This window comes from Urocampus carinirostris, chromosome 1, assembly GCF_059441175.1.
Source record: "Urocampus carinirostris isolate Australia breed hairy pipefish chromosome 1, RoL_Ucar_1.0, whole genome shotgun sequence".
NCBI classification, from domain to species: Eukaryota; Metazoa; Chordata; class Actinopteri; order Syngnathiformes; family Syngnathidae; genus Urocampus; species Urocampus carinirostris.
The window spans coordinates 23,792,637-23,817,191 of NC_142349.1; the positions used below are offsets into that span (position 1 = coordinate 23,792,637).

General features: G+C 39.5%; 1 protein-coding gene and 1 long non-coding RNA gene across 2 annotated transcripts; one reads left to right on the forward strand and one right to left on the reverse strand.

Moving 5' to 3' along the window:
* The first annotated feature begins 9,621 nt into the window (after positions 1-9,621).
* On the forward strand, positions 9,622-10,946 carry LOC148374001 (uncharacterized). Its single transcript, XR_015852855.1, has 2 exons — positions 9,622-10,509; positions 10,661-10,946. It is a non-coding gene; the product is annotated as an uncharacterized LOC148374001 (long non-coding RNA).
* Positions 10,947-19,499: 8,553 nt separating this feature from the next.
* tcap (titin-cap (telethonin)) lies at positions 19,500-22,708 on the reverse strand. The gene is made up of 2 exons (XM_088354227.1): positions 22,405-22,708; positions 19,500-20,210 (listed from the first exon to the last, which is right to left on the reverse strand). The coding sequence occupies exons 1-2, from the start codon at positions 22,551-22,553 to the stop codon at positions 19,820-19,822; spliced, it is 540 nt and encodes a 179-aa protein (XP_088210353.1). The 5' UTR covers positions 22,554-22,708; the 3' UTR covers positions 19,500-19,819.
* Between the last annotated feature and the right edge of the window lie 1,847 nt (positions 22,709-24,555).

The following is a 24,555-nucleotide window of genomic DNA, read 5'->3' on the forward strand; positions in this document are numbered from 1 at the left end:
GTACAGTAAGGGGGTGTGGAATTGCTATTGTTTGAAATTGTGTAGTGTCTGAGCTTGACTCCTAAATGTGGCATATTTGGTTAGATTTTGAGCATCAAATCACATTTTTATTAGGTCAGTCAATGATGTGTTTAATCAACATATTTGTTGTTGGAAATTCATGTAATTAACAAAGCAAACTTCGATTCTTAACCTGAAAGGAGGATAGCCTATTTTATATAGCAGAAGCATAACATGAATTAATACTGGACCTAATGAACCCTGGTTTCTACCACTCGCAACTGTAAAATAAAAGATCGTTGGAGGCTAGAGTACAGAATTTCGAATACAAAAACAAGTGTGGTACTGTGAACTCCAACGCTTTCAAAAAAGTGAGTAAGCCCTACAACAACGCATGGTTCTTGAAAGGTTCTTTAAAACAGTCAACATAATAGTATTTTTAAGCGTTGAGTTCTTTCTGTAAGATGTTTTTTTTTTTATTCTAATCTGGAATATAAAACGGTTGTGTAATATTCAGTAGAATTAAGTATTTAAACATTTTGTGATGTATTGTAGTGGAGGAAAGGTCAATTTAAAACATTAGCGTGGAAGAAAAGGACATTCAGTCCAGTTCCTTATCTTTGTTTTGTACAGTGCTTTTGCAGCTTTTTGCCAAAAGAGCAGTGCAGTACCTCCAGTCTGTACTAGATGAGCGTAGAATGGCACTCAGGGCATACTCATGCATGCGCATGCTTGTGTGTGTGGTGTTAGCCTTCTGTTTTTAAACACGGCACCATGACTGTTTTCAGCAAATTGACCAAGATGGATGCGTCACACTCTACTTTGACTGCCTTGGGTGACCTTAGATTCAGTAATAAATACAAAGCCGGCCTCCAACAATCATCTGATTCGAAAAAATATATAAAAAAAGAGTTCAATTCGATTTTGGAAAAAGCTTCAGGGGAAAGTATAAACATTGAGGATGATGGAGGCTTTTATTAACATAGCTTGGTAAGAAGGCCACACATGACCTTGGAGGTGTCACGGACAACTTTATTAAGCCACTTTGGATGTGCACCTCAAACAAGTTCTCACTATTTAAGTCTATCTTAGCGCCAAGACAGACAACCACACTCACTGACGAGGTTTTTCCTCATATGAAATCTTAAAATATAAGAAAGTATTTCCAACCGCATTTTGTTATTGTTGTTGTTGCTGTTTCGTTTCGTTTCGTTTCGTTGAGCACTGCATCGTCGTCTCTCGCGTTCCCTCTACTGGCCCTGACCTTCTTCGACTCCTTTAGGGACTTCCCGGTGTGCCGGAGCCTGGGCACCTCGGTGTAGCGAAAACGACGATTCGCAGTGTAGCTTGGACCTCTTCGTACCCCTTTCGGGGCTCCCCCGGCACCACGTGGAGGCGGATCCAAAAGCCGGGTGTTGTTGCTGTTGTTGTGCATCACAAATACTGCAATGCTTCCTGATTATTGTCAAACAATTTTTCAAAACAAAAAGATGTAAAAATAGATAAAAAAAACAGCAAGCTATATAGACCAAAAAACAAAGGAAGGGAAAACAATAATAATAATAATAATTTCCTTGTATTGTCATTCTGTGTAACAATGTACACAGAACGAAATGTCGATTGCACCTGACCCGTTGTAGCGAGCCGATGCAGCCGCAGCCAACAGAGGGCGCCGCCGACCACTTTTTAAGTCTTAGGAATGACTCGGCCGGGGCGCGAACCACCGACCTCCCAGTCTCAAAATACATATTCAGAAAGGAGTGAGCAGAAGCATAGCTTTTTAGCTGTCATTCCTATAAAATGTATATATATATATATATATATATATATATATATATATATATATATATATATATATATATATATATAAAGCACGAAGTATTTGCACCTGTTCTTGAACTGATGGATAGTTTGAGTTTTGCTTCAGGTCCTCTTTGAGATTGTGCCATTGTTTTACACCGGCCATGGCTATACAGAAACTATTCAACGTTTTCACACATTTAAGATTTTAAAGTTATGTCCTCCTCTAAAGTGATAGCCTCCCTCCTGATTCCTGATTCCTAAGTTCCCATGTTCTGAATATTTTTGGGAATAACCTGGTTTCTCTATATCCCCCTCTCGCTTTTCCTTTTTTGGCCACATCCTCCTTGGCAGTTTTATCCCCCTAGCTACTTATTTATCTCATCTCATCTCATTAGCTGCACCGCTTATACTCAGTAGGGTCGCGGGGGTGCTGGAGCCCATCCCAGCAATCATCGGGCAGTGGGCAGGGGACACCCTGAACTGGTTGCCAGCCAATCGCAGGGCACATGGGGACAGACAACTCACTCGCTCATTCACACCTAGGGACAATTTGCACCGTCCAATTCACCTGAAATGCATGTTTTTGGAATTTGGGAGGAAACCGGAGTGCCCGGAGGAAACCCACGCAAACACGGGGAGAACATACAAACTCCGCACAGGAAGTCTGGAGTTGGATTTGAACCCACGCAGGAGGTTCCCAAGACATGAACTGTGCCGCACATGCGCTAACCACTGCGCCGCCGTGCTGCCCTACTTATTTATATATATTATAAATACCTTGGGCATAGTATAAATAATTTGGGCCCAACCCTGACCCATGGGGGACACCACATGAAATGTCCAAATATCCAGAACAATGATCACCCAACTTTACAAAATGTTGCTGTCCTTTCAAATAATTATTTACCAAGTCTAATCTTATTCCATATTTTTCCAGTTTATTGAATAATGTGTTATGGTTAATTGCTTATTTAGATCGAGGAATCCTCCTATTGCATGGTTTCTGTTGTCTATTGCCTCTGTGATTTCCTCTATTGATGCTGTTGATCCGTTAACCCTGAAACCATACAGACCATCTGCAAACGGTTTGTATTGTAAATCTATCCATTCTATTGTTAAAGCTTTATTTTTTTGAGAATTGTGGCAGTATTGAGACAGGTCTTTAGTTTGTGAGGATGCGTTTGCTTGCGGTTTTGAAAAGTGGGACGACCTTGGCAATTGTTATGTGATTTGGGAATGTACTTGTCTAAAAAGACAAAGTGCAGATGAGTGCTAGTGGCTTGGGTATCCCCTCAATGACCTGCCTAGCTAATGACATACATACGCCATTGCAGTCTGTAGATGTTTTATTTTTACATTTTTATAGGAAGAAGGAGAAGAAAATGAAGAAGGAGAAGGACAGGGAAATGAAGGAGAAGAAAATGAAGGAGAAGGAAATGAAGGAAATGAAAAATGAGGAGTTGGAGGAGAAGGAGGAGAAGGAGGAGAAGGAGGAGAAGGAGGAGAAGGAGGAGAAGGAGGAGAAGGAGGAGAAGGAGGAAGAGAAAGAAAGTAAATATAGAAGTTGAAGGAGACATAAACAGACAAAAGGGAGATGGAGAAGAAGCAGGAGCAGCTGGAGAAGGAAAGGTAGACTGAGAAAGGGAAGAAGAAAGAAACAAAGGAGAAAATGAAATTAAAGAACTTCGTGTAAGCTCATGATGCTGAAAATGTGTGTGAACTTGGAGCTACTCAAAGTAGGTTTTTGATACAGTATCATTAAAATAATGAAGATGACGTAAAAAGCTCTTAAAGAGTCATTTTCTCTTCCATAAGGCAGGCCATCAGTGCTGCTGTTGCCAAGGCAACAGGACGAGGCATAATGGTCACGTGCCGTTAAGGGGTCGCGGTCTTTGCATGCCAACTTAGTATTTGTTTTGATGTGCAGCACATTCCACTAATGGCCTCCCCATCGGCCTCTTCACTTACTATAAATAAGTCATGGTTAACGCTGCGCCCTAAAACGTCAGCCACCGTGATGACCATTAGAAAGTACACGTTCTTCCCATAAAATTTTACCGAGGGGGCCAATGTGGCATTTCTCAGCATTGCCATGTGTCTATACTTTGATTGCATGTCAAATCAGTCTTAATTTCTCTGTGAGAATAGCAGGAGTACCACCAATCATTTCCATCTTTCTCCAGCCAGACTTTCCTGATATACTTTTCACACTTTCGGATGGCAATCTGAAAGACCACCTGAGGTCACAACTTGATAAGTATCAAATGTCTTACGAAAGGTTGTCAGGAACCAGGAACGGAGACGGGAACCCAATTGCGTTAGTTTCTTAGTTTTCTTTGAAAAGAGACGTAAAGCTTGCACCCACGATCCAGTGATCGTTGATTGTGGGGAGCAGGTCATAGCATATGATTGATGCCCACCTCATATTCTGTTTTGTCCTGTCTTTTTCCGACGCCTGTCTGGCTAATACGAAGGAGAAGGATGATTTGGGATGGGTCAGCGGACTGGCGTCTGACCTGCAGCATGTCAACCCCTGCATTTACCAGCTGGCAGAGATGGGAGGCAGCGTCGTGGCCGTCATAGACTTTCTGGACTGGTTTGCAGGCTGGGGGCGTCGTTGATGTCATGCACTTTCCGGACATTTTCAACATCTTACCTTATGTTTACTATTACGTGTACAGTAATGCTAATTGTAATTCACTCTGGTCAATCCTGGAAGGGGGATTACCACATGTGAGGTCCTTTCTCAAGGTTTCTCTTTTCTCCTCACGCTGAGGTTTTTGAGTTTTCCTTGCCCGCATGCTGGTTTGAGATCAGGTAATTGTGTAATTTTGTAACTGTAATCCTGTGCAGTCCTTTGAGACATTTTTGTGATTAAGGGCTATATAAATAAATTTGACTTGACTTGACGAGTAAAAGGACGGAGCTTAAAAGGGAACAGGTAGCCCACAGCAGCTGGCGCTAAACGAGCGGCCACAGGTTATACTAATCAGCCATCATGACTATATATATATATATATATATATATCTCATCTCATCTCATTAGCCGTACCGCTTATCCTCATTCCTTATTAGGGTCGCGGGGGGGCTGGAGCCCATCCCAGCCATCTCCGGGCAGTGGGCAGGGGACACCCTGAACTGGTTGTCAGCCAATCGCAGGGCAATATATATATATATATATATATATATATATATATATATATATATATATATATATATATATATATATATATATATATATATATATATATATATATATATATATATATATATATATATATATATATATATATATATATATATATATATATATATATATATATATAGAGGGCTTAGGGTTGTGTTGACATGGCATTTTTTTCAGAATTTTCACAAAACATTGTACAAATTCAAAGACTCAAAGGGAACTTGTAGTTGCGCGTGCGCACTTGTTGGCCGTGTGCGTACGTGTTAGAAGTGTGGTGAGTTGGGCGCGTGCATGTGATGCATATGTGCAGACAGCATCTTTTATGAGAGATTTGGTTGCTTTCGCACTACTCTGATACCCAGCAGATGGGCTACAATTACAAGGCACGTTCATGGAAGATATAATGTTTGCAAACAAACAGCGGGACACGGGGCATGTGATATTACTTTCCACCCTGAATCAAGGCCGCCATGAACACTTTGGGCTGGGATATTGGAAAAAGTTATTGTTGAAAAAAAAAGTCAGCCATCAAAATGCATTCCTGTTATCCCTGAGTGGCTAAATTGTTCAAAAAACGGGTATTTTCTAAACAAATCGTGTTTGTGTGTGGTGGGTAGGGTGTTTTTTCCCCTCAAACTAACAAATTATTTAATTGACTGGAACAAATTATATCTGCAGGGAACATTATGCAGAATGTCCACAAATGGTCAAAAGCTAACAGATCCAAATGAGCGCAATAAACTAAGTTCAACAAAACAATTTACGCTACGAATAACTCATATGGTTACAGAGACAATTCCGCACCTCAAAAGAGTTAAAGCAGGGAGTCCGAGACATAATGTGGCACTGGTGCGTTTCACTATCCGCAGTACAGAATACGTCAACAACCATGCTAATGTCTGAGGGAAAAGCACTGACATCATCAAGTTGTTTCTCAATGGTATGTCTTGTTTAAAAGCAGAGACATCTGTACAATAAGCAAAATTGTAGGTTGTGTATTATTTAGCGCCTCTTAGTGGCAAAAACCTGAACTCTGACCTACAATAATAATAAGCATAATGCAATTGTTTTATACTGCCACTGTGAATGCTGCTACTTGCACAACTCTCTCACACATATTTATTATAGATCTCCAAAACAGGGGTATCCAAACTTTTCAGAAGGCAGGCCACATTTGGTAGGCTGTAAATGTCTGAAGGCCGACTATTCAGCCTGGTATTCTTTGTACGGTCAGTAATAAATTCACCCTCCGTGAAAGGTTTGCGGTGCTTGGTGATCAATGTCGCGATCAGCGTCGCAACCTCGTTGTGCGCCTTCGTGGCATTTTCATTTGACTCTGATGGTCTCGTGAAAGTGTGATGTTGTGCCGTTAATACAGCTGCCAGTTGCTTCACGTTTTCAAAACGTTCGTTTACAGTTAGTTTTTTGTAGTCAGCATGTTTCATCTGGCAGTGCTTCTTGGTATTATATTCTTTGAAAACAGCCACAGTTTATTGGCAAATTAGGCTGACACAGTTGTTTTGGATTTCGATGAAAAAATAGTCCCATTTCCACATGTTATGGCATCAGCGGCTCTCACTGTCATTTTTTTATTTTTGTTTTTTTAGAGTTGCCATGTCAAGAATGGGGTGGGCTAAAATTCTCACAGAAAGCCAAGGACAAAGTAGCCAAAGGGCTATTGCAATCTTCTGATGTAATGGTGATTTTTTTTCTTTGGGTACAAATTGATTTTACGCGGTCAACCTTACTGACGAGCCACATATTATCCATTTCATGACTGAGGCCGCGGGCCAGTAACAATTTGATCCCGGGCCATAACTAGCCCCCAGACTCTGGACAAGCAAGCCTTAGTATACAGTATTTATTTTTACATTTTTATCTTTTTTCTTTGTTTTACTTTTTTGTATCAATAAATATTCTACTTCTGTATAATGACAAAAAAGGCCTTTCTCTTCTATTCTAAGTACACATGTGGTTGGTTGGTTGGTTGGTTGGTTGGTTGGTTGGTTGGTTAGTTTGTTGGTTGGTTGGTTACTTGGTTGGTTGGGTTGTTGGTGATGCACACAGGGAAAGTGCTAAATAAAGGCAGACCATTTACCATTTAAAATACAAAAATAACAATTACAAGATAGAAAATGGTTATGCAGGTTTCAAGGAAGGATACATGATCAACACTGTTCGTACGTTGAAATTGGAGCTGTCAGAAGTACAAAAACCATATCCAGTCATGCCCATGGAATTAGTACAATAAATCTCATTACAGTTATGGTTTATTCATTAATGTTGCCATGGAAATTAACACATAAAAGTGAGAGCGTGCTGGTGCAAGTTCTGTTTAAGAATTTGGAATGGGCGCATTGACAAACCACAGACATGCCCATTGAGGACCTGAGCACCAAATAAGGACTAGATTAAGGATTGTCGATCTTAGGCAAGCTCAGACCTTTTATCTGTCAATCTGATCTTTCTCAGTTACCCGACTTGCATGCAAATTGCAACATGAAGTGTCCTTTGCAGCTTGTAACGTTGTCTTCTTATGAATACGTATTGGGATCTTTTTTCTCACCTTCGAAATTGAGAACTTCTTGTCTCAGCTTTCACGGTGGAGTGATAGCAAATTATTGCTCTCTGGGTTTTACATAGTGTCCTTCCCTTTGCAGAATTGGGCTCTGTGACAAGAAGATAACACTTCACAGCATCCCAATGACAACCACACACACACACACACACACACACACACACACACACACACACACACACACACACACACACACACACACACACACACACAAACCAGATCCTTGCAGAGTACATCCTTCTCCCCAATATACTGTAGGTAGCAAGACTTTCTTGGGAGGCACAGCGCCTGCAGGCATACAGCCTCATTACGGCCCCATCTCTTTCTCAGCGCCAGCACCCACGTTGATATCTCGCTATGCTGCCACCCCTCAAAACCCCCTCACCAATCCACAAACCACCTTATTAGTCCCACTGGTCATGTCAAGGAAGCGACGGTCGACTGTCATTTCCAATACGTTTCAAAAATATATATTTATTTATGGGTATCACATATCACAATCATGACTACTCATTTCTCTATTTCTGTATTGTATAGCACAGAAAATGGCTATTCATATCTTATTTATCAACTTATTTGGGAGTGTAGATGCTGCAAAATGTTATTGCACTATTTTTCATTTCACTATTGTTATGATGTACTATTTTCATTACACTATCATTACAAAAGAGAATTGCCTATTTATCTCAACATTTTTTAAATATTATTTTTCTCTTTAAAAATCTTTGTAACGTATTTATCCAGGAGAACCATGTCTTATCTGTCTTACTATGTTGTTATTAATGGAAATATGTATCTTGTTTGTCATGGAGTGCCTGTGAAATCTCATACCAAGCAATGTTCACTACGTTGTTACCAAAGATTACACAGGCAATTTTATTCTATACTTTTGGAATATTTTATTATTCTCCATTGAATGAATGAATAAATGAATGAAAACTTTATTCAAAAATTAAAATAAAAACAGAACAAAAACAATTACTCAACAACAAAATAATGTTATATATTATGTTTGAAAAGGGTTAGTAAGAACAAAATGCTTATATTCCCTACCCCTTCATCTTCTCTATTAAATACACCAATGATATAACAACAATTGCATTACAATTAATAATAACAGTTATGATATAACAATAGCAACAATAACACAAAGTTAATCTGAGTTCTAGTACGCAGTATTCCCAATCTCTCGTATCACTCATACCCCATTTTCGTCATCTCTGTATTCCGCCAGGAATGTTTTTTTGTATTTAAATTTGAACAAGTGAATAGTTGGACATTGTTTGATCCTCACCTCACCTCATTAGCTGCGCCGCTTATCCTCGGTAGGGTTGCGGGCATTGCTTGATCTCGTCTTGTAAATTGTTCCAAAGTTTGACTCCGCACACAGACACACACATACATTTCCTGGTGGTTCTCACCTTTGGGATTATGAATTTACTACAAACCCTTAAATTATAATCTCCCTCTTTCCGAATGAATAATTTATGGATGTTTTTTCTGTTGACCTTAAAAATCATTCCATCCATTAGCTGTACCACCTATCGTAAGTGGAGTAAAGGGGGTGCTGGAGCCCATCTCAGATATCCTTGGGCAGTGGGCAGGGGACACCTTGAGCTGTTTGCCAGCCAGTCCCAGGGCATACACAGACAACTCGCTTGTACATTGAACCATGACATTAGAGCTGTGCTGCGGATGCACTAACCACTAAGATGGTGGGCCCCCAATATTGTTATTATTAATATTAATATTAATGTTAATATTAATATTATGTTTAGGGTTCTTGTGACAATGGAAAGAAATGTTCTGAAGGGTGAAAGTTTGATTATTTTTAATTAGCTGCGGGAAGATGGTTAACCTTTTGCAGGTAAAAAATTTGTCAGCTAACACAAAAGAATCAGGACATTTACTAGTGTTTTTTTATAAAATAATACCCATCGAAAAATAATTGTAATATACATGTTTTCTTTTTTCTACTATCCTTTTTTCTTCTGTTTTCTTCCCTCCCCTCAAATATTTTTATTTACATTTTCTCTTTGTTCCTTCCAAGGGTTGCCAAGTTTTCTAGAAAGCCTTTATGGAACCTCTAAGGGAGAATGCAATTTTCTCAAGCTTCACCTTTTGCAAAATTTCCTGAATGCATCTCTTGAGTGTCGCACGGGATGTACAGTATGAGTCCATTTAAGGAAAGGGAGTCTCCTTGCAAGTAGGGAACAGGAATAGTAGGAAATTACAGTTTGCGATGGTTTAGATTGGAACAGTGGAGGCGGGACTCTGAAAAGGGCAATGAGTAGTTCTTGGTCTATTGGGAAACCAAGGACTTTACCTAATGTTTGAAAAACTGAAAACCAAAACATGTAGGTAATCAGTCGCTGACTGTTTGCATCTGTTGCACGAGTCTGGCATGTCCGAGAACTGTTTGGCTAGTCTCGCATTGGTTGGAGGGCTTGTTTTCTTTTGATTCGATATGTTCTTCCTGCAAGAGAAAAATAAATTGTGATAGCCAGCTAAAGGCTTTCGCTTCAGCCTACTCCCTTTGAGCACCTGTTTATGCATTATACTATTGTATTGTGGAGCAGATTTTGTCAAAATATTTCATTGTTAAGATAAAGAGCCAACAACTCTACTTTGAGGTCATTCAGAATGATATCATATACGAGTCATATAGCATCACAATGTAAGTATTATTCTTCTACATCCAGTTCCTGATAGGAAGCAAAAGATCAATACTGCTGAACAACGGACGGCCAATTAACAGCATCGACACACTCTAATGTCACTGACGGCCTTTTGACAATGGATTTAACGACGGCGGAGGCTCTAACAAGAGGCTTGATTAAGGACATGAGGAGGAGGGGAGGAAGATGTCTAAATGGCAGCTTCTCATCAGGGGCCAATTTTAGTTGCCTATGATCGAAAATAATATATGTGCTCCTGGATGGTACATCTTCTTTTAACTAGGACAAAAAAGTCCGATCGCATCACCTCAATGGCTAACATGCATTTGCTCCTTGTTAGCCTAAGATGTGATTTCAAGGTTCTCTTATTATTATACAAAATTATACATGGATTTTCCCCCTCATATCTTTCAGATCTGAGCTCCCCCTATGTCCCGGCCCGAAGCCTTCGTTCTGAGAGCGCCGGTCTTATGGTGATCCCAAGAGCCAAGAAGTGTTCCGCAGGTTCGAGAGCGTTCTTCATCTGGGCACCGGTGTTGTGGAATGCTCTTCCCCCTGAGATCCGATATGTTTAAATCTAAGCTTAAAACTCACTTCTACTCTATTGCATATGAATAACCTAAACATGTATAATAACATGTGAAGCCCTTTGATACTCTTTGTGATTAAGGGCTATACAAATAAAAATGACTTGACTCGACTTCTTTCTGTGAAATTGTCATTACAAGTCTGTTAATTCAAATACCTGTTCATTAAAATTCAACAGAAATGATTTTTACAACAGGCACAGTCCTCGTTGGCTCTTTTAATCTTATCAGTTAAATCTTTAGAAGTCTTGGTCATAAGTACTAAGTGTGGCAGATGAGGGGAAAGTGCACAGAACCTTCAAGATTGCGCGTCCCAAATTGAATTACCCGGTATTAAGATCCACTGTGCCTTACTCATAACTGACCGGCAGAGGACAGCAAAGATAGGACCTTTCCACTGTTGTTGACGCCACAATTTTCGAAACGTCTTAATTGTGAAAAGTGTTTAAACAAGGCGTCTCCATAACTTTTTCATGTACGGGTCAAACAAAATATACCTTTGACAAGAGGTTGGTAATAGGAGAAATGTGTCCATTGCGGGGAGTGCCTAGATATAAAAATGTATTGTTTTTCCGAAAGCCATGATTACCCTTCTGGATTGTTCACTGATCAAACGTCAGAAAATAAATAAAAGCACTATTAATTAAGTAAATAATTAAAAATACCATTGTGGGTCCTTTGCATAAAAGTATATGGAAAATAAACTTTCTTTTGTGCTATCTCATTTTTACACTATGTTTGGTCACGGTACCAGAAACTAATGTTAATTTCATTGTGCTTCAGACATGTTAGAATGACAACAAATTATGTTTTTATATTCTATTCCAAGCATTTTGGTGACTGATTTATTTTACTACTAACATGTGCAATGCATGATGAAATGTGTCTGTGGTACAGACTAAAGATCATGAGATAAACCCAATGCCTTTTCATATGTCATATATTTTACTGGTATTGTAATGGTACGAGTTTGATGCTCTTCCGCTGCGAGTCGGGTTCAAATCCTTTTACTATAAAACCAAAACCGTGCACCCAGAATTTGCATTCTTTTGTAGGTAAAAAAAATTCTCTCAGGTATTGTTGGGACCAAATGTATAGATGGATCGTATTCTGTCTGCAGGCGGTAGTTTGGGGATTTAAATTTTGAAATTATCTTAACATTGTATTTTGATGAACAAAGGGACAATATAAAATGCATATCAATCAAAACTACAATCAAATGCAAATGTTTGGTTGTTTTCAATAATATTCATCACAACAGGTTTGAGGTGTCCTTTTAAGTGGAAAGTAAAATATTTTCTTGACGAAGTATGTGTTAACAATGCCCAACTGAGTTCAAAGAGCTTTTATACATGCTGCTTTAACGCCGATCAAGCCAGACAATGGCGTCATCTCGAAGCACCGAGATATTGTTTGCCGAGATCGGCGTGCAGACGAAAACTCGAACCGCGAGACCAAAACAAAAATGGCAGATCTGGCAGACGAAAAGTTTGGAGTGCGATAAATCTTTGTTAAAAATAAGTAAGCGGGTAATAATGTCAATTTTGTGTCAAAAAAGTTGCGTCCCAGGGACGCACGTTGATTTGACACTATGCGTCCCCAGCAAAAATGATGCGTCGAGGACGCAGGGACGCGGGCAAACGAGAACACTGCATTTATATATAGGCACTCCTGCAATCGTTACACGTTTTGCTACAAACTAAACCGGGCCCTCCTAAGAGAAGGAAAAAGTTATGTGGCCCCCACAGGAAAAAGCTTGGGGGCTCATTTTTTTGGATTTGTTTGCTATCCATGCGCTTAGTATCCAAGAAAACAACCCAGAGTGTTGAGTGAAGTGGCCGAGTCAAATCTGATGAGACGAGACGACACATGTCCGGTCCACGTGTCTCGAGCTCCACCGGGACCGAATGACAGAGCCGCCCCATTGTCTGTGCGTGGTCACTTGTGGGAGGGGAGCACATTGAGATCCCCGATAAGGCAACGGATTAAGATCTCAAAGTTGTTAGAACACGCCGTTATCATGCCAGTATTAAGTTTAGCAGACTATTAATAACACCGAGCGGAGGAAGAGCAGCAGCCGTGGAAAAAAAGACATTCCTTTGTTGTCGATTTGTTAATGCTCATTCTTTGAGAAGATTGTGTTGTGGGCGGAAGTGGGACAGCTTCACACTACATTATGTTGCCATCAAATAAACGTAGGCGCGATAGCTATTTTAGCCTCATTATCAGTCTGCCGATTCAAATCAAAACACATTTTCCTATTTACTTCAAACGGGCCAAATGCCAATTGGCTTTGCCGAGCGTGATCAGCTCTATTCTTTTGGTTCTTTCTGTATATAGTTAAACGAGGCCAATTAGAAGAGGTGCTTTTTTTTAATCCACAGAATACTATTTACTTTCAATTCAATTCGATTTATTAGGTCCCCCTTCCAGAAAGTGCATTGTTACTGTCTGTAGCAGTGCTGTTGCAGCAGAGCGTTTACCAAATGACCTATTTACAGGAACTGCTATTCCCAGGCAGTCCCGCTCCCAAACACTAACCAGGCCCGACCTTGCTTAACTTCTTGAGATTGATCGTTCTCAGGGCGGTATGGCCGTAAACAGCCCATTATTTTTAAATAGACGTTATGCTGGCACACACAGACAATACTTATTAGGTAGATTGTCACAATTGTCAACAAGGCTCACAGGAAATGTTTCAAATCTTGTTTGTTGGAAGGTTTTCTTCCTTGATAATATTCCTTTAATCCAGATAGTCAAATTCAGTTTGGTTCTGGCGTCGAATCCAGACTTTCTGTTCTCAGATGGGTCAGATCAGAAAAGTTATGCCAACTTAAAATGGTTAGCTTATTGTACTTTTTCTCTTTTATTCTTTATCCTTCAGTCTTCTTTAGTAGCCCTGCCCTATATATTATAACCATGCATGATAATGGAACTTTTTAACCATACAACCTTTATTCACGAAAAATGATTTCAAGTTTGGCAACTAGTCTCAGACCCTGAACAGACGGTAGACCCAAAACGCATAAGGTTTCACACCAAGCTTTAGAGAAGTCAGGCGCAGGTAAACAAACGCCAGTGATTCGGCGATCGCTGGGCAGGAGAAGCAGGAAGCCCACGAGATCGGAGCGTGGTCGGAGGGCGGAAATGAGTCAAACAGCCGGGACGGGAGTTCGGTGCGTGGTCAGTGATCGGAACAAGTCAGGTAATCAGAGACGATCGGGAAGTCAGGGACAGGGGATTGATACAGGATACAGAATACAGGATAGACTCTATATCTCAGGATACAGGACAGGTCGGGAACAGAACAATAGCCAGAGTCAAAAAATGCTTACAAGTGCGGAGGTTCGGTGACGGACCGACCGCTTTTGGGGGTTACAATAGACAGTAAAATATGCTAGAAAACAAACATCAGACACATACAAACTAAGGTATCTAAAAGCATTTTAATTATCAATAAAGCCAAATTGTTTTCAAACTATAATGTATTGTATATATTATATTGTTCTAAAGTTTTGCCATATCAAAACATACTAAGCAGAAGTTTGAGGTAATAATTACAAAAGTTCGCTCCATCCCCATTTATACCCTCAAAACATGCAACAAGAATAATACACAAGGCAAAATACTGTGATCACACCGATATTCTAATTCTGCTGTCCGAATTATCAAAACTGTTTGTTCTAGTGGAGATTTCCACTTCATAACTAGTATTTAAAGCGAACAAGGATGTACTACCAGAGAACGTCCAAAAAATATTCACACGAAAAGAAGGAAGCTATAACTTGAGGATGGAGTAACTTAAATATCCATGAAAAGTATGTGTGTGTCTGTATGTGGAGTGAAACTTTGGAACAACAGGATGAGCTCGAAAAATGTTCAAATCCTGATACCAAAAAAAAAAAAAAAAAAAAGAATATTGGAAACGTACAGAGAGAAGGAAAATGGGGTCCAAATGTTATAGCAAATGAATGGTTTAAGCAAATAATTAACATCATAATAATTATTGTCCTTTACTGTTATTATCACTATTTTTGCTATTATTGTCATTATTATTGGTGTCTGAATGATATTTAGTGACTAGTAGCATTGGAGAGTTAATAGATGGGTAAAAGTAATAATTATTCTGATATATTATAACTATTGTGATAATGCTGAAAATCATTATTATAATAACTGTTTTGTGACTATTAATAAAAATAATAATAATAATTTCCTTGTATTGTCATTCTGTGTACACAGAACGAAATGTCGATACACCTGACCCGTTGTAGCGAGCCGATGCAGCCACAGCCAATAGTATTATCGGTATCCAAATAATGCTGGTGAGCAGAAGCCTTATAAAGTTAATAGATGGGTCAAGCTAATAATTCAGCTAGTTATTATTACTATTACCATGCCTATTATGTTTTGTTGTTGTTATTCAGATTCAGATTCAGATCTACTTTATTGTCTTTCTAGTACACGTGTATACAGAACGAAATGTCGATACATCTGACCCGCAGAGTTTCCTTGAATGTACAGATATAAATACAATGTATTGAGTTTGAGTATTGAGTACTAATAATATACTAAAGAATTATGGCTATGTATAGTATTTTACAGTAGTGCAAAGAGTGCAAGAGAAGCAGCTAACCAGATGTGCAAAATGGGCAGTCAGGTAAACAAGTCAGGTAAACAGTAACAATAACACTGTAGTACGATAGTGCAGAGGAGAACAGATGTGCAAGGTGTGGCTAGCTATAAAGAACTGTCGGTAGTGCAAAAAAAGTCAAACAAAACCAACAGATGTACAGATTAGCAGCAGTTTAGATTTACTATGTGTTTGATTGACCGTTTAACGGTCTAACGGCCAGGGGGGCAAGACTATTGTTGTTATGATTACCATTATCAACTATATGACTGATCTTTTTGTTATTGTTGTGTAGCGACCCTCGTTCATGCACGACACAAGGTTTCACAATCTCTGGTTTATTGCCTGCATTCAGTAAATAAAACAATACAAAAGTCAGGGGTCTCTGTTCTCGACTGCAATTATCTTCAACGCTTACAAAAATCACTTAAGCTACGGCAAGCGCTGAAGCCCATAAAGTGCCAAACGAAAAAAACAGTCGCAGACGCCCATGACTTAACAACTGAATGAGGTACCGGAATATTAACAGTAATACAACAAAAACACAGATTTTGTGAGAATTCAAAAAAACATTCAAAACAATCAAATTTCAACTCTGTTACAGTTGAACGTAGTTGTTGTCATTACATTGCTGTCACCATTATATTATGCAAATTCTTCTCAATCAGGATCTGTAATTATAAAAAAACACCCATCCATCCATTATCTGCACCACTTATCCTGAGTAGGGTTGCAGGGGTACTGGAGCCCATCCCAGCCGTCTGCGGGCAGTGGGCAGGGGACACCCTGAATTGATTGCCAGCCAATTGCAGGGCACACAAGGACAGACAACTCATTCGCTCATTCATACCTAGGGACAATTTGGACCGGCCAATTAACCTGACATGCATGTTTTTGGAATGTGGGAGGAAACCGGAGTGCCTGGAGGAAACCCACGCAAGCACGAGGAGAACATGCAAACTCAAAACAGGAAGGTTCGATCTCATGACCTCAGAACGGTGCCGCACACGCGCTAACCACTGCGCCGCCGTGCTGCATAAACAAAAGAATGAGGTAAAAAATATACATGTTGGTGTTGATGGTAAAACTAAACAAAAACTGAATAAAAAAATAATTGGGAACACAAAACACACATGTATTAAAGAGCTTATAGTTAGGGGCAAACAAGTGGGAGCTTGATGCTGATTATATATATATATATATATATATATATATATATATATATATATATATATATATATATATATATATATATATATATATATATATATATATATATATATATATAGAGAGAGAGAGAGAGAGAGAGAGAGAGAGAGAGAGAGAGAGAGAGAGAGAGAGAGAGAGAGAGAGAGAGAGAGAGAGAGAGAGAGAGAGAGAGAAGAGAGAGAGAGAGAGAGAGAGAGAGAGAGAGAGAGAGAGAGAGAGAGAATTTTTTTTTCTCCAAAAGTCAGCAAGAGAGAAGCCCGTCCTGACCTGAACATAGTAGACATTTTAGGCTCAACCTGCATTCTTTTTCTAAACAACTGGTTAGCATTTCAAAACATGTTGCGTCGCTTAGCAACTTTCCCATCTGGTGCTGTCAGACTGTAGCTGGGCAGGGATACGGGAGGAAAAATGGGAGAGTCCAACAGCCGGACAAAACAAATTTGGGGAGGCAGAAATGTCAGTGTTGGGTTTCACTTAGCACCATCTTTTCCCTTCTGTGCTTCATTTTCTGCACATTTTCCCTCTTACCAGTGCGCTATACTTTGCGCCCGCTCACATGCAAGAAAATGCAACACATGAAAAGATTCTTAGCAATGTGAAAAAAAACATCATGTAAGACTTCAAGGCCTTCGTCTACATTCTAATTTCAGATGTGCCAACTGGCATTCCTATGTGGTATAAGTCTACAACTGTCACAGTGTCAGAAGCGCAGTTGAGCTTAAACGGTTTCCATGTAAAACAAAACTTTGCTCACATCCAACCATTTGCTCTTAGTCAGCCGATTATGTTGCCATCAATATTCAATAACACCATCTTGTGCAGAACTCAAATTGCCACCAACTAGATCATGTTCGCATACACTTTACACTGAAAAAAAATGGTGACCAGATGAATAAGGTGCTGTGTCTGATTCAAATGAGAAGGATATGCGCCACTAGGCTGTACTTCCCCGAGACACACCACAGGAAGTGGTACCCCAACGGTTCAGTGATTCACGGCTGAAAATGTCATGATTACTGATGCGGGGCACCTGTGGCTGCCCCGTTGGCGCCAACAGCCACGGACCCTGATTAGCTGTTGGACTCTTTTTAAACTCCTGTCTTCCTGAAAGAACCCGTGAGATCTTCTGTGAACCTATGCTCCTAGCTAGGCCAGCTTTTGTGACTCTTCGACTCTATCCTGCCCTGTTTTCTGTCTGATTCCCCGCTGCCGACCTGTTTTCTGGACCCGTTTATGTTTTTGCTCCTCCGCCCCGGCCATCGACCTGTTTTTTCTTGCAGTCAACGACTATCTTCGCTCGACACGGAAGTGCCACTTCCGCGTTCCAGTTACCACTCCGGGGACCGACGATCATCGGATCGTGGGTGCAAGTCTTGTTCTCCTTCTCGATAAAACTGAGTAAAACGGATGCTATTGGGTCCCGTCTCCGTTCCTGGTCCATGATAAAAAATCTATAATGTTCTTTCAAAAATGAAAAAAATAGTTGATGAAATACTACAATTCTTGCACTATTGGCAGACACTCCGTTAGTTTTAGAAAGTGTAAAACTATGCGATAGCAAATGGTAGATATGTTTTCTCTTTTTAAGATCCATGCTATACTAAGATTGCCAAATCTTGAAAAAATCTATAAACCATAGCGCACATTTTTACATTATTCAAAATTGATCTTTACTGCAAGACAACATTTTTATAAAAATGTGATAAGTTATAGTTAAAGAAATAAAAAAATTGGGAAGTGTATTTTTCTTTTTCTTCTTGCAGGTTAGGGGGGGTTTGAGGGGTGGAGTAAGTCTAGCACTAAACTCTACCCTAAGTTTAGCCACATTCATCCCTGCCTTGACCTGTTATGTTGTATAATTAACATTCAGTGACAAACTCAACATTATCATCAGTCTGAATGTAAACTGAAAGTCAGTGCATGGAGCCATTGCCTGTTTATATTAAGGGATGCAGTTTGTTAGCATTCCAATAGTGGTCCTGCAGCCATGAGGGTAAGCAGTACTAAGTGCCTGGGTGTGCCGATCTACGAGGACCTATTCTGCAGTCATAACAACGCATCCCTGGATGAAAAAAATCCCCATCAATGCCGGAACTTTCTCAGCAAATTCAGGAGAGCAAGTAACCCCCATCATGCTTTCCTTCTACTTAGGCATACTGATCAGCTGCATGTGTTGGATGATGCCTCTAGAGCACATCATGAGAACAGCAGAGAAAGTAATTTGTGTCCCCCTCACACCCATCCTGAACTTCAACAACTCCTGCCTAACCTGCGAAGCCACCAGGATTGGAGATGACCCCACCCACCCAACTCAGAGCCTCTTCAACTGCGGCAGTCAGGGAAAAGCCACAGAGCCAGGAGGCTCAAGGACAGCTTCTTCCATCAGGCTATCAGGACTCTGAACTTGTTTCCTGACCTACTGTATCTCCTTCAACCCCTCTGCCTTCTGCCAAATCAATGCAAAACTACTTTATTTTGATTCAGGCTATACTTTGCACAATTTCTTACTATAAACCGCATATATTTTTAGATTTTAGGTTTGTACTTTTTTGTTATCTTGTTGCTTTTTGTATTTGTGTCTTATTTATTGCATGTTTGGGAAAGAGGAAAAATGTAATCTCTGCTGTATGTTGTGCATATCGCATATTTGACAATAAAGTTGAAGTCAAGTAGCACATGCAATAGCTGCTATGTTATGTCCCGGTGGCGGCTCCAAACACAGTTGTTTCCAAGTGTTTCATACTGTGGAAAATATGTAGAAAATATAGGAGGAAATCATTTCCAACTTGTACACATTATTTATTAACGACACTTCAACAAGAGATTAAAAGCACATCGGATTTTATTATGAAAAACACAAAATAAAACGCAAGATATTTAAAGGATATCAACATATGAATATTTTATGTACACTTGGCCATGCACTGATGTTTCCATAGCCACTTACGCTCCCGTCCTTCTCCACACATGATTCCAAAGCGTTCCTTCATAATCGAATCTTCCCTTGGCTTTTTGTCATTTGTTGCATCATTGTGCTAGTTAATCTGGTTCTAACATGCTGTGCTGGCCACAACAGAATAATGCTACAATTCAGAAAAATGGACGCTTTAGAAGATCTCAATCGCATGCAAGTCCTTCATTACTTTATCCTCTCTGGGCCTCCTGCGACATGGAGCGCCCCAGGGCCTTGGGCATCTTGCAGAACTCCATGAGCGTGGGCTTGAGGGGCGGCAAGTCCCGTGTGATCTCGCTCACGCTCCTCTTGGTGGGGCAGAGGCCGTCCGCCGTGGGGAAGGGTCGCAGGTCCTCGGGGTCATGCGGGCCCCCCCGGCCCAGGCGGACGCCCAGCTCGGTAGGTGTAAAAATGGGCAAAGGAAGGGTGTGTCGCTTGGGCAGCAACTGGTGCTCCTTCACACCGCGCTCCACTGTGCCCACGCGGAGGACGCCGGATGGGCAGGCCTGTGTAAGGAGCGAGCCCTTCCACTGCCGGCTGAGGGTCTCCTTGCGGAAGGTGTCGTTCATGTTCAGTGATTTCCTGTGGGGTTCCGTCAAAAGTTCAAAAACAAGTTTTCTGACAAAAATGATCAAACTTAGGCTAACGCTAACCCATTAGATCTTATAAAGCCGAGCCCCGACCAACTCACCAAGACACAAACACAATAAAACATCCAAATAATTTAGATATACCAGAGAAAAAATCAACTAAAAAGCTAATGTAACAAAAGCTGTGTGAATTCATTTACAGGTCAGCACTTTTAATATTCGAAAAAGTAGCTATTAGCTAATATAGTAACTATTGCTATAAAAGGTACTGTTCCCAGGCGTAATAGCTAATAGCTGGCACAGGGGTTGTGCCAAAATATTAAAAGCTTTATACTAGCCTTATAAGGAAGGCAACACATACATATATATGTATACATACATACAGATATACATACATATACATATCCAGATATGAACACTGCATAAATCTATATTCATTAGAAAACATTAAGAATGTACATGGCATGCTTTTCCTTCCTGAGGAAACGTATATTTTTACAGTATCAAAGATTTGTAAAAAGCGTCAATGTGGTATTAGGGAGTGCCAAATAGCCGCAAGCGGCTCCAGAGCCGCTTGTTGCCGACCTCTGTGCTCAGACAAGAACTTACCAGACAACAAAATAGAAATTAGGAGACTTTGTTCTGGCTTTAACCTTGTGAACATGGTTAACCTTGTTAACATGGGAACAGGATAAAAGTTGTAATTTGTCGTGTGTATTTTTTTGTTTTGTTACAAAGCTCGCTGTTTTGTTTTTTGTTTACACGTATGTACATTCGTTTTATATGTTTTAAAAGAAAACAGAGATTCTGTAAGCTTCAATACCTGAAAGAATTGGGGAAATATGTACTCAAGTTTTAAATCAACACGAAATAAATGCCAACACGACTTTGGGGACCTGGCCTTAATTTTTTTTTTGTAACATATGAAAACGCTGTTTTTAATTTTGTGTTTTGGAGGGACATTCTGTAACATTTGACCAGTATGAATATAACTTTATTGCATTGTATTGTCAAGCCGAAAACTAGTGCTTCAAATCACAAGGAAGAAAATAAACTACGCAGGCTCAAAGTGACCAAACTGCCCCATTTTCTTCTAATTGACTTGCCGAGCCTTTCTTCCTAAGGTCATCTCTCACAACTTACTGTAATTCCTCTGGTATTGAAGTACGTCATTTATATTCAGTAATAATTTATCCCTAGAGTGATTTATATACTTATAGACTTATGTAGACAAATTATTGTTTTAAAGAAAACGACTCGTGGTGTGTTACCAACCACTCTTGGAAGTGAACATTAGAAAATGTTTGTAACATTTTGACACGCTATTAAACAATTTGATTTTCAGTCATCTCCCAAATAAAAACAGTTAGTTTAAATTGTCAAATGTGTGAGCCAATTTATAAAGTTTTGGTCGGAAGTGAAAAAAAGGTTCTTCCCAATTGTTTTATAGTAATTACTTTATAGATATTAAACATATTTTGTTTTGCCATTCATTATAGGCCTGATTGCAAAATATTCTGATATACGAGAGAAAATGAAATGGGAGTAAGACAATTGAGAAGCTGAGGTTTAGTTTGTCGGCAGTCATCTCAGGGCCCTCTAGGTGAGGTTCATGTAATGTAAAATAAACACAAATTTCTTGATCTATGGCTATTTAAAAAAAGTCATGGTTATTTTATAGTTTATGTAGCATTGCTTATTATTCAAATCAAGGTTGTTTTTTTAATGAATGTGTGAATGGAAGGTTTTTTTTTTCATCACAAGGAGACAATAATACACAATGTCCTTTTAAAGGCAAATACGCTATATTTTACAGCAATGCAAGAATAACTCATAAATATATGTCACTACTCTGTCTGGTGCACAGGGCTAGAATTTGTTGGAAAACTGTCTTAATCCTTCATGAGGATCAACCTTCAATGGTTTTCCTGGCATCACATGAACAAACCTGTAATTCTCAGCCATTTTTAGGAAATCAATCCGTCCATTTAATATCAACAGGCCTCGTTCTCATTTCAATTACGGTTGACATCAAGGTACACATACAAATGATGGAGAACATGTCTAACTAAATGTTTAAACTGTTGGCTAAAATGAAACAATATGCATTTATTTTCGCTATTTTGAAATATATTTTTTAAAAGTCATGCGCAAGAAGAACCCGTCTGCCCAAAACAATTCCTTACCGTTCTTCAGGTTGAGTTTTGAGGCTGACGCTTTTCCAGTCCGCGCAGTAGCTCTCCCTCTGGGCTTTATTCTCTTCCCGGACGCTACAAGATAGCTCGGCTCCGGCCTCTGCGCCATCACACTTCTCCACAATGGTACACACCGGCATCGTTTTCCTCAATCTCAAACTGCGACGCGATATCAAAGAAGTGAGGCGACTTGCGATTCTGCAGCTGGCCCTTTTCTCTGTCTTCTCTGAGTCCTGGTCCTGTTGTGTCACGGCTGAAGTCCGGCCACCGTCTTTAAGGACAGACTGTTGCTATTTCCGACAAGTGTTGTCACTGGACAATCGCCGTGCACTGTTACCGGACACCAACAAGTGTTCCGAGAGAAGCTCCTCCGGAGGGACTAATGGCATGAAAATCCCTTCCAAAGGGTCGTCGGATCAACACTTTCCATATCGGCTGTGTGTACTTACTGAAAGGGGATTATGTAATCACACACACAAACACAACAGCCTTGGAAAAAAAGGAATGTTGATACACATTTAGTGCTAATGTACATTGAATGAGCCACAGCTAATGTGGAAACAGTTGATGAGTGCCATAGCTGCTTTTCATAGACAACACCACTTTTAAGCCTTTAAGCCTTTGACTCCAGTGACCAGGACGATCTGAAAATGTACACAACTTCAAGTTCGGAACTTCAAAAATAGGTATACCAGTTAGACTTGAGTTGAAAGATTTATGACATAACAAACAACAACCAGTTACATAATTTACCGAGATGACAAGTTAGCGTTTAGATATTGAAATGGATTGAATGATCATGCGAGAGCCAACATGTAAATTTCCGAAGCGACACGGTCACACCGATCGATCGCTTCTGAGCTGGACAAGAGGTTTCCAGGTGTGATTTTCCCAGAGATTTGCTTTTTCATGTTGCTCATTAACACGAGAGGCTATACTAACCTGCTCTTTAACATGTCATTGGTCAGCAAAATACTCTGCAGTGTAAATCCAAAGTAATCTACTGAATATGACAGGATACAAGAAGTACCAAAGGCTTACTAACATTACTTAACACATAAAGAAACATGACAAGACGAAGAAGATGATGTTAATTCCATTTGAACAAGTACAGCATTCAAAAATGTGCTTGATTTTGTATACTTTTTACCATGTTAAGGTTGTTAAAGTTTTATGACTTGATATCGTGACTATTTAAAGGGATTTTTCTTTTAAAATGTTGGCAATGAAATGAATTATCCCTATTACCTGTCAACACTTTCTTGGTAGCTATAACTGTTTGTTATGGGTATTTTTGCCCCTTTGTTTAAATCCTGACCTAATGCGCTGAGCGAAGTCCTTGACTCACTGGTTATCAAATGGTGGGACATCTCGCTCAAAGGCACGGGTTGGCTCTTTCCAAGAGTACATCCGGCTCGGAGATGAAACACAGCACATGCAAAATTTCTGTGTGATGTTCCAATCTTAATATGTGCAAAACCGATTTTAGTACATGGGAAGCCAAAGCTATAAAAAGAAAAAAAAGGCTGGGTCCAGAATATATAGGGCACAGTATCAACAACACTTTAGAAAAAGAAGTAAAAATAAGTAAATAAAAATCTGATATTTGCCACGTCAGACCATTTCGATCATTTTATTCTTCATATTATTTTATCACTATCAGGAGAAATAAAATCTTTATTTTAGTAGGAATATTTATTAATAAAGTATAATAGAAAATATTACATAAAATGAGAAAATGAGCTTAATTCATTTATATTTTCTTCTATAAAAGAAGGTAATATAGTAAAATAAGAAAACAATACTTTTAGTGAGTAATGCTTTCATTTTGCTTGCATCTGCTTTTAATATTGGACTCCGGGCAAAATATATTGCATTGGATGCCAGGATTGTTTGTAATTTTGACTATTAGTCATCACTGTTGTTTATCATTTTGACTCTTATGCACAGTTTAAATCATTGTCAATATTTGCCGATATTATTGCTATTCTTTCATTTCTACACCATTTTGTAGCCAAAGGGATTTAATTACAAAAGAAAGGGTTCAGGGGTGGATCTACGGAAAATATTCTGAATTTGGCATTTTGTTTTATTCTGTACAGTCCTCTCCTGTTCTTCTTGCAAGATCTTATTTGAGTGTTT

What these genes read in the sequence shown, in the direction of transcription:
- tcap (XM_088354227.1), bottom strand. Translation starts at nt 22,553, where the DNA reads ATGCCGGTGTGTACCATTGTGGAGAAGTGTGATGGCGCAGAGGCCGGA. An exon ending in AAAACTCAACCTGAAGAACG is followed by an intron (nt 20,211 to 22,404) that starts GTAAGGAATTGT and finishes GGAACCCCACAG; the next exon opens with GAAATCACTGAACATGAACG.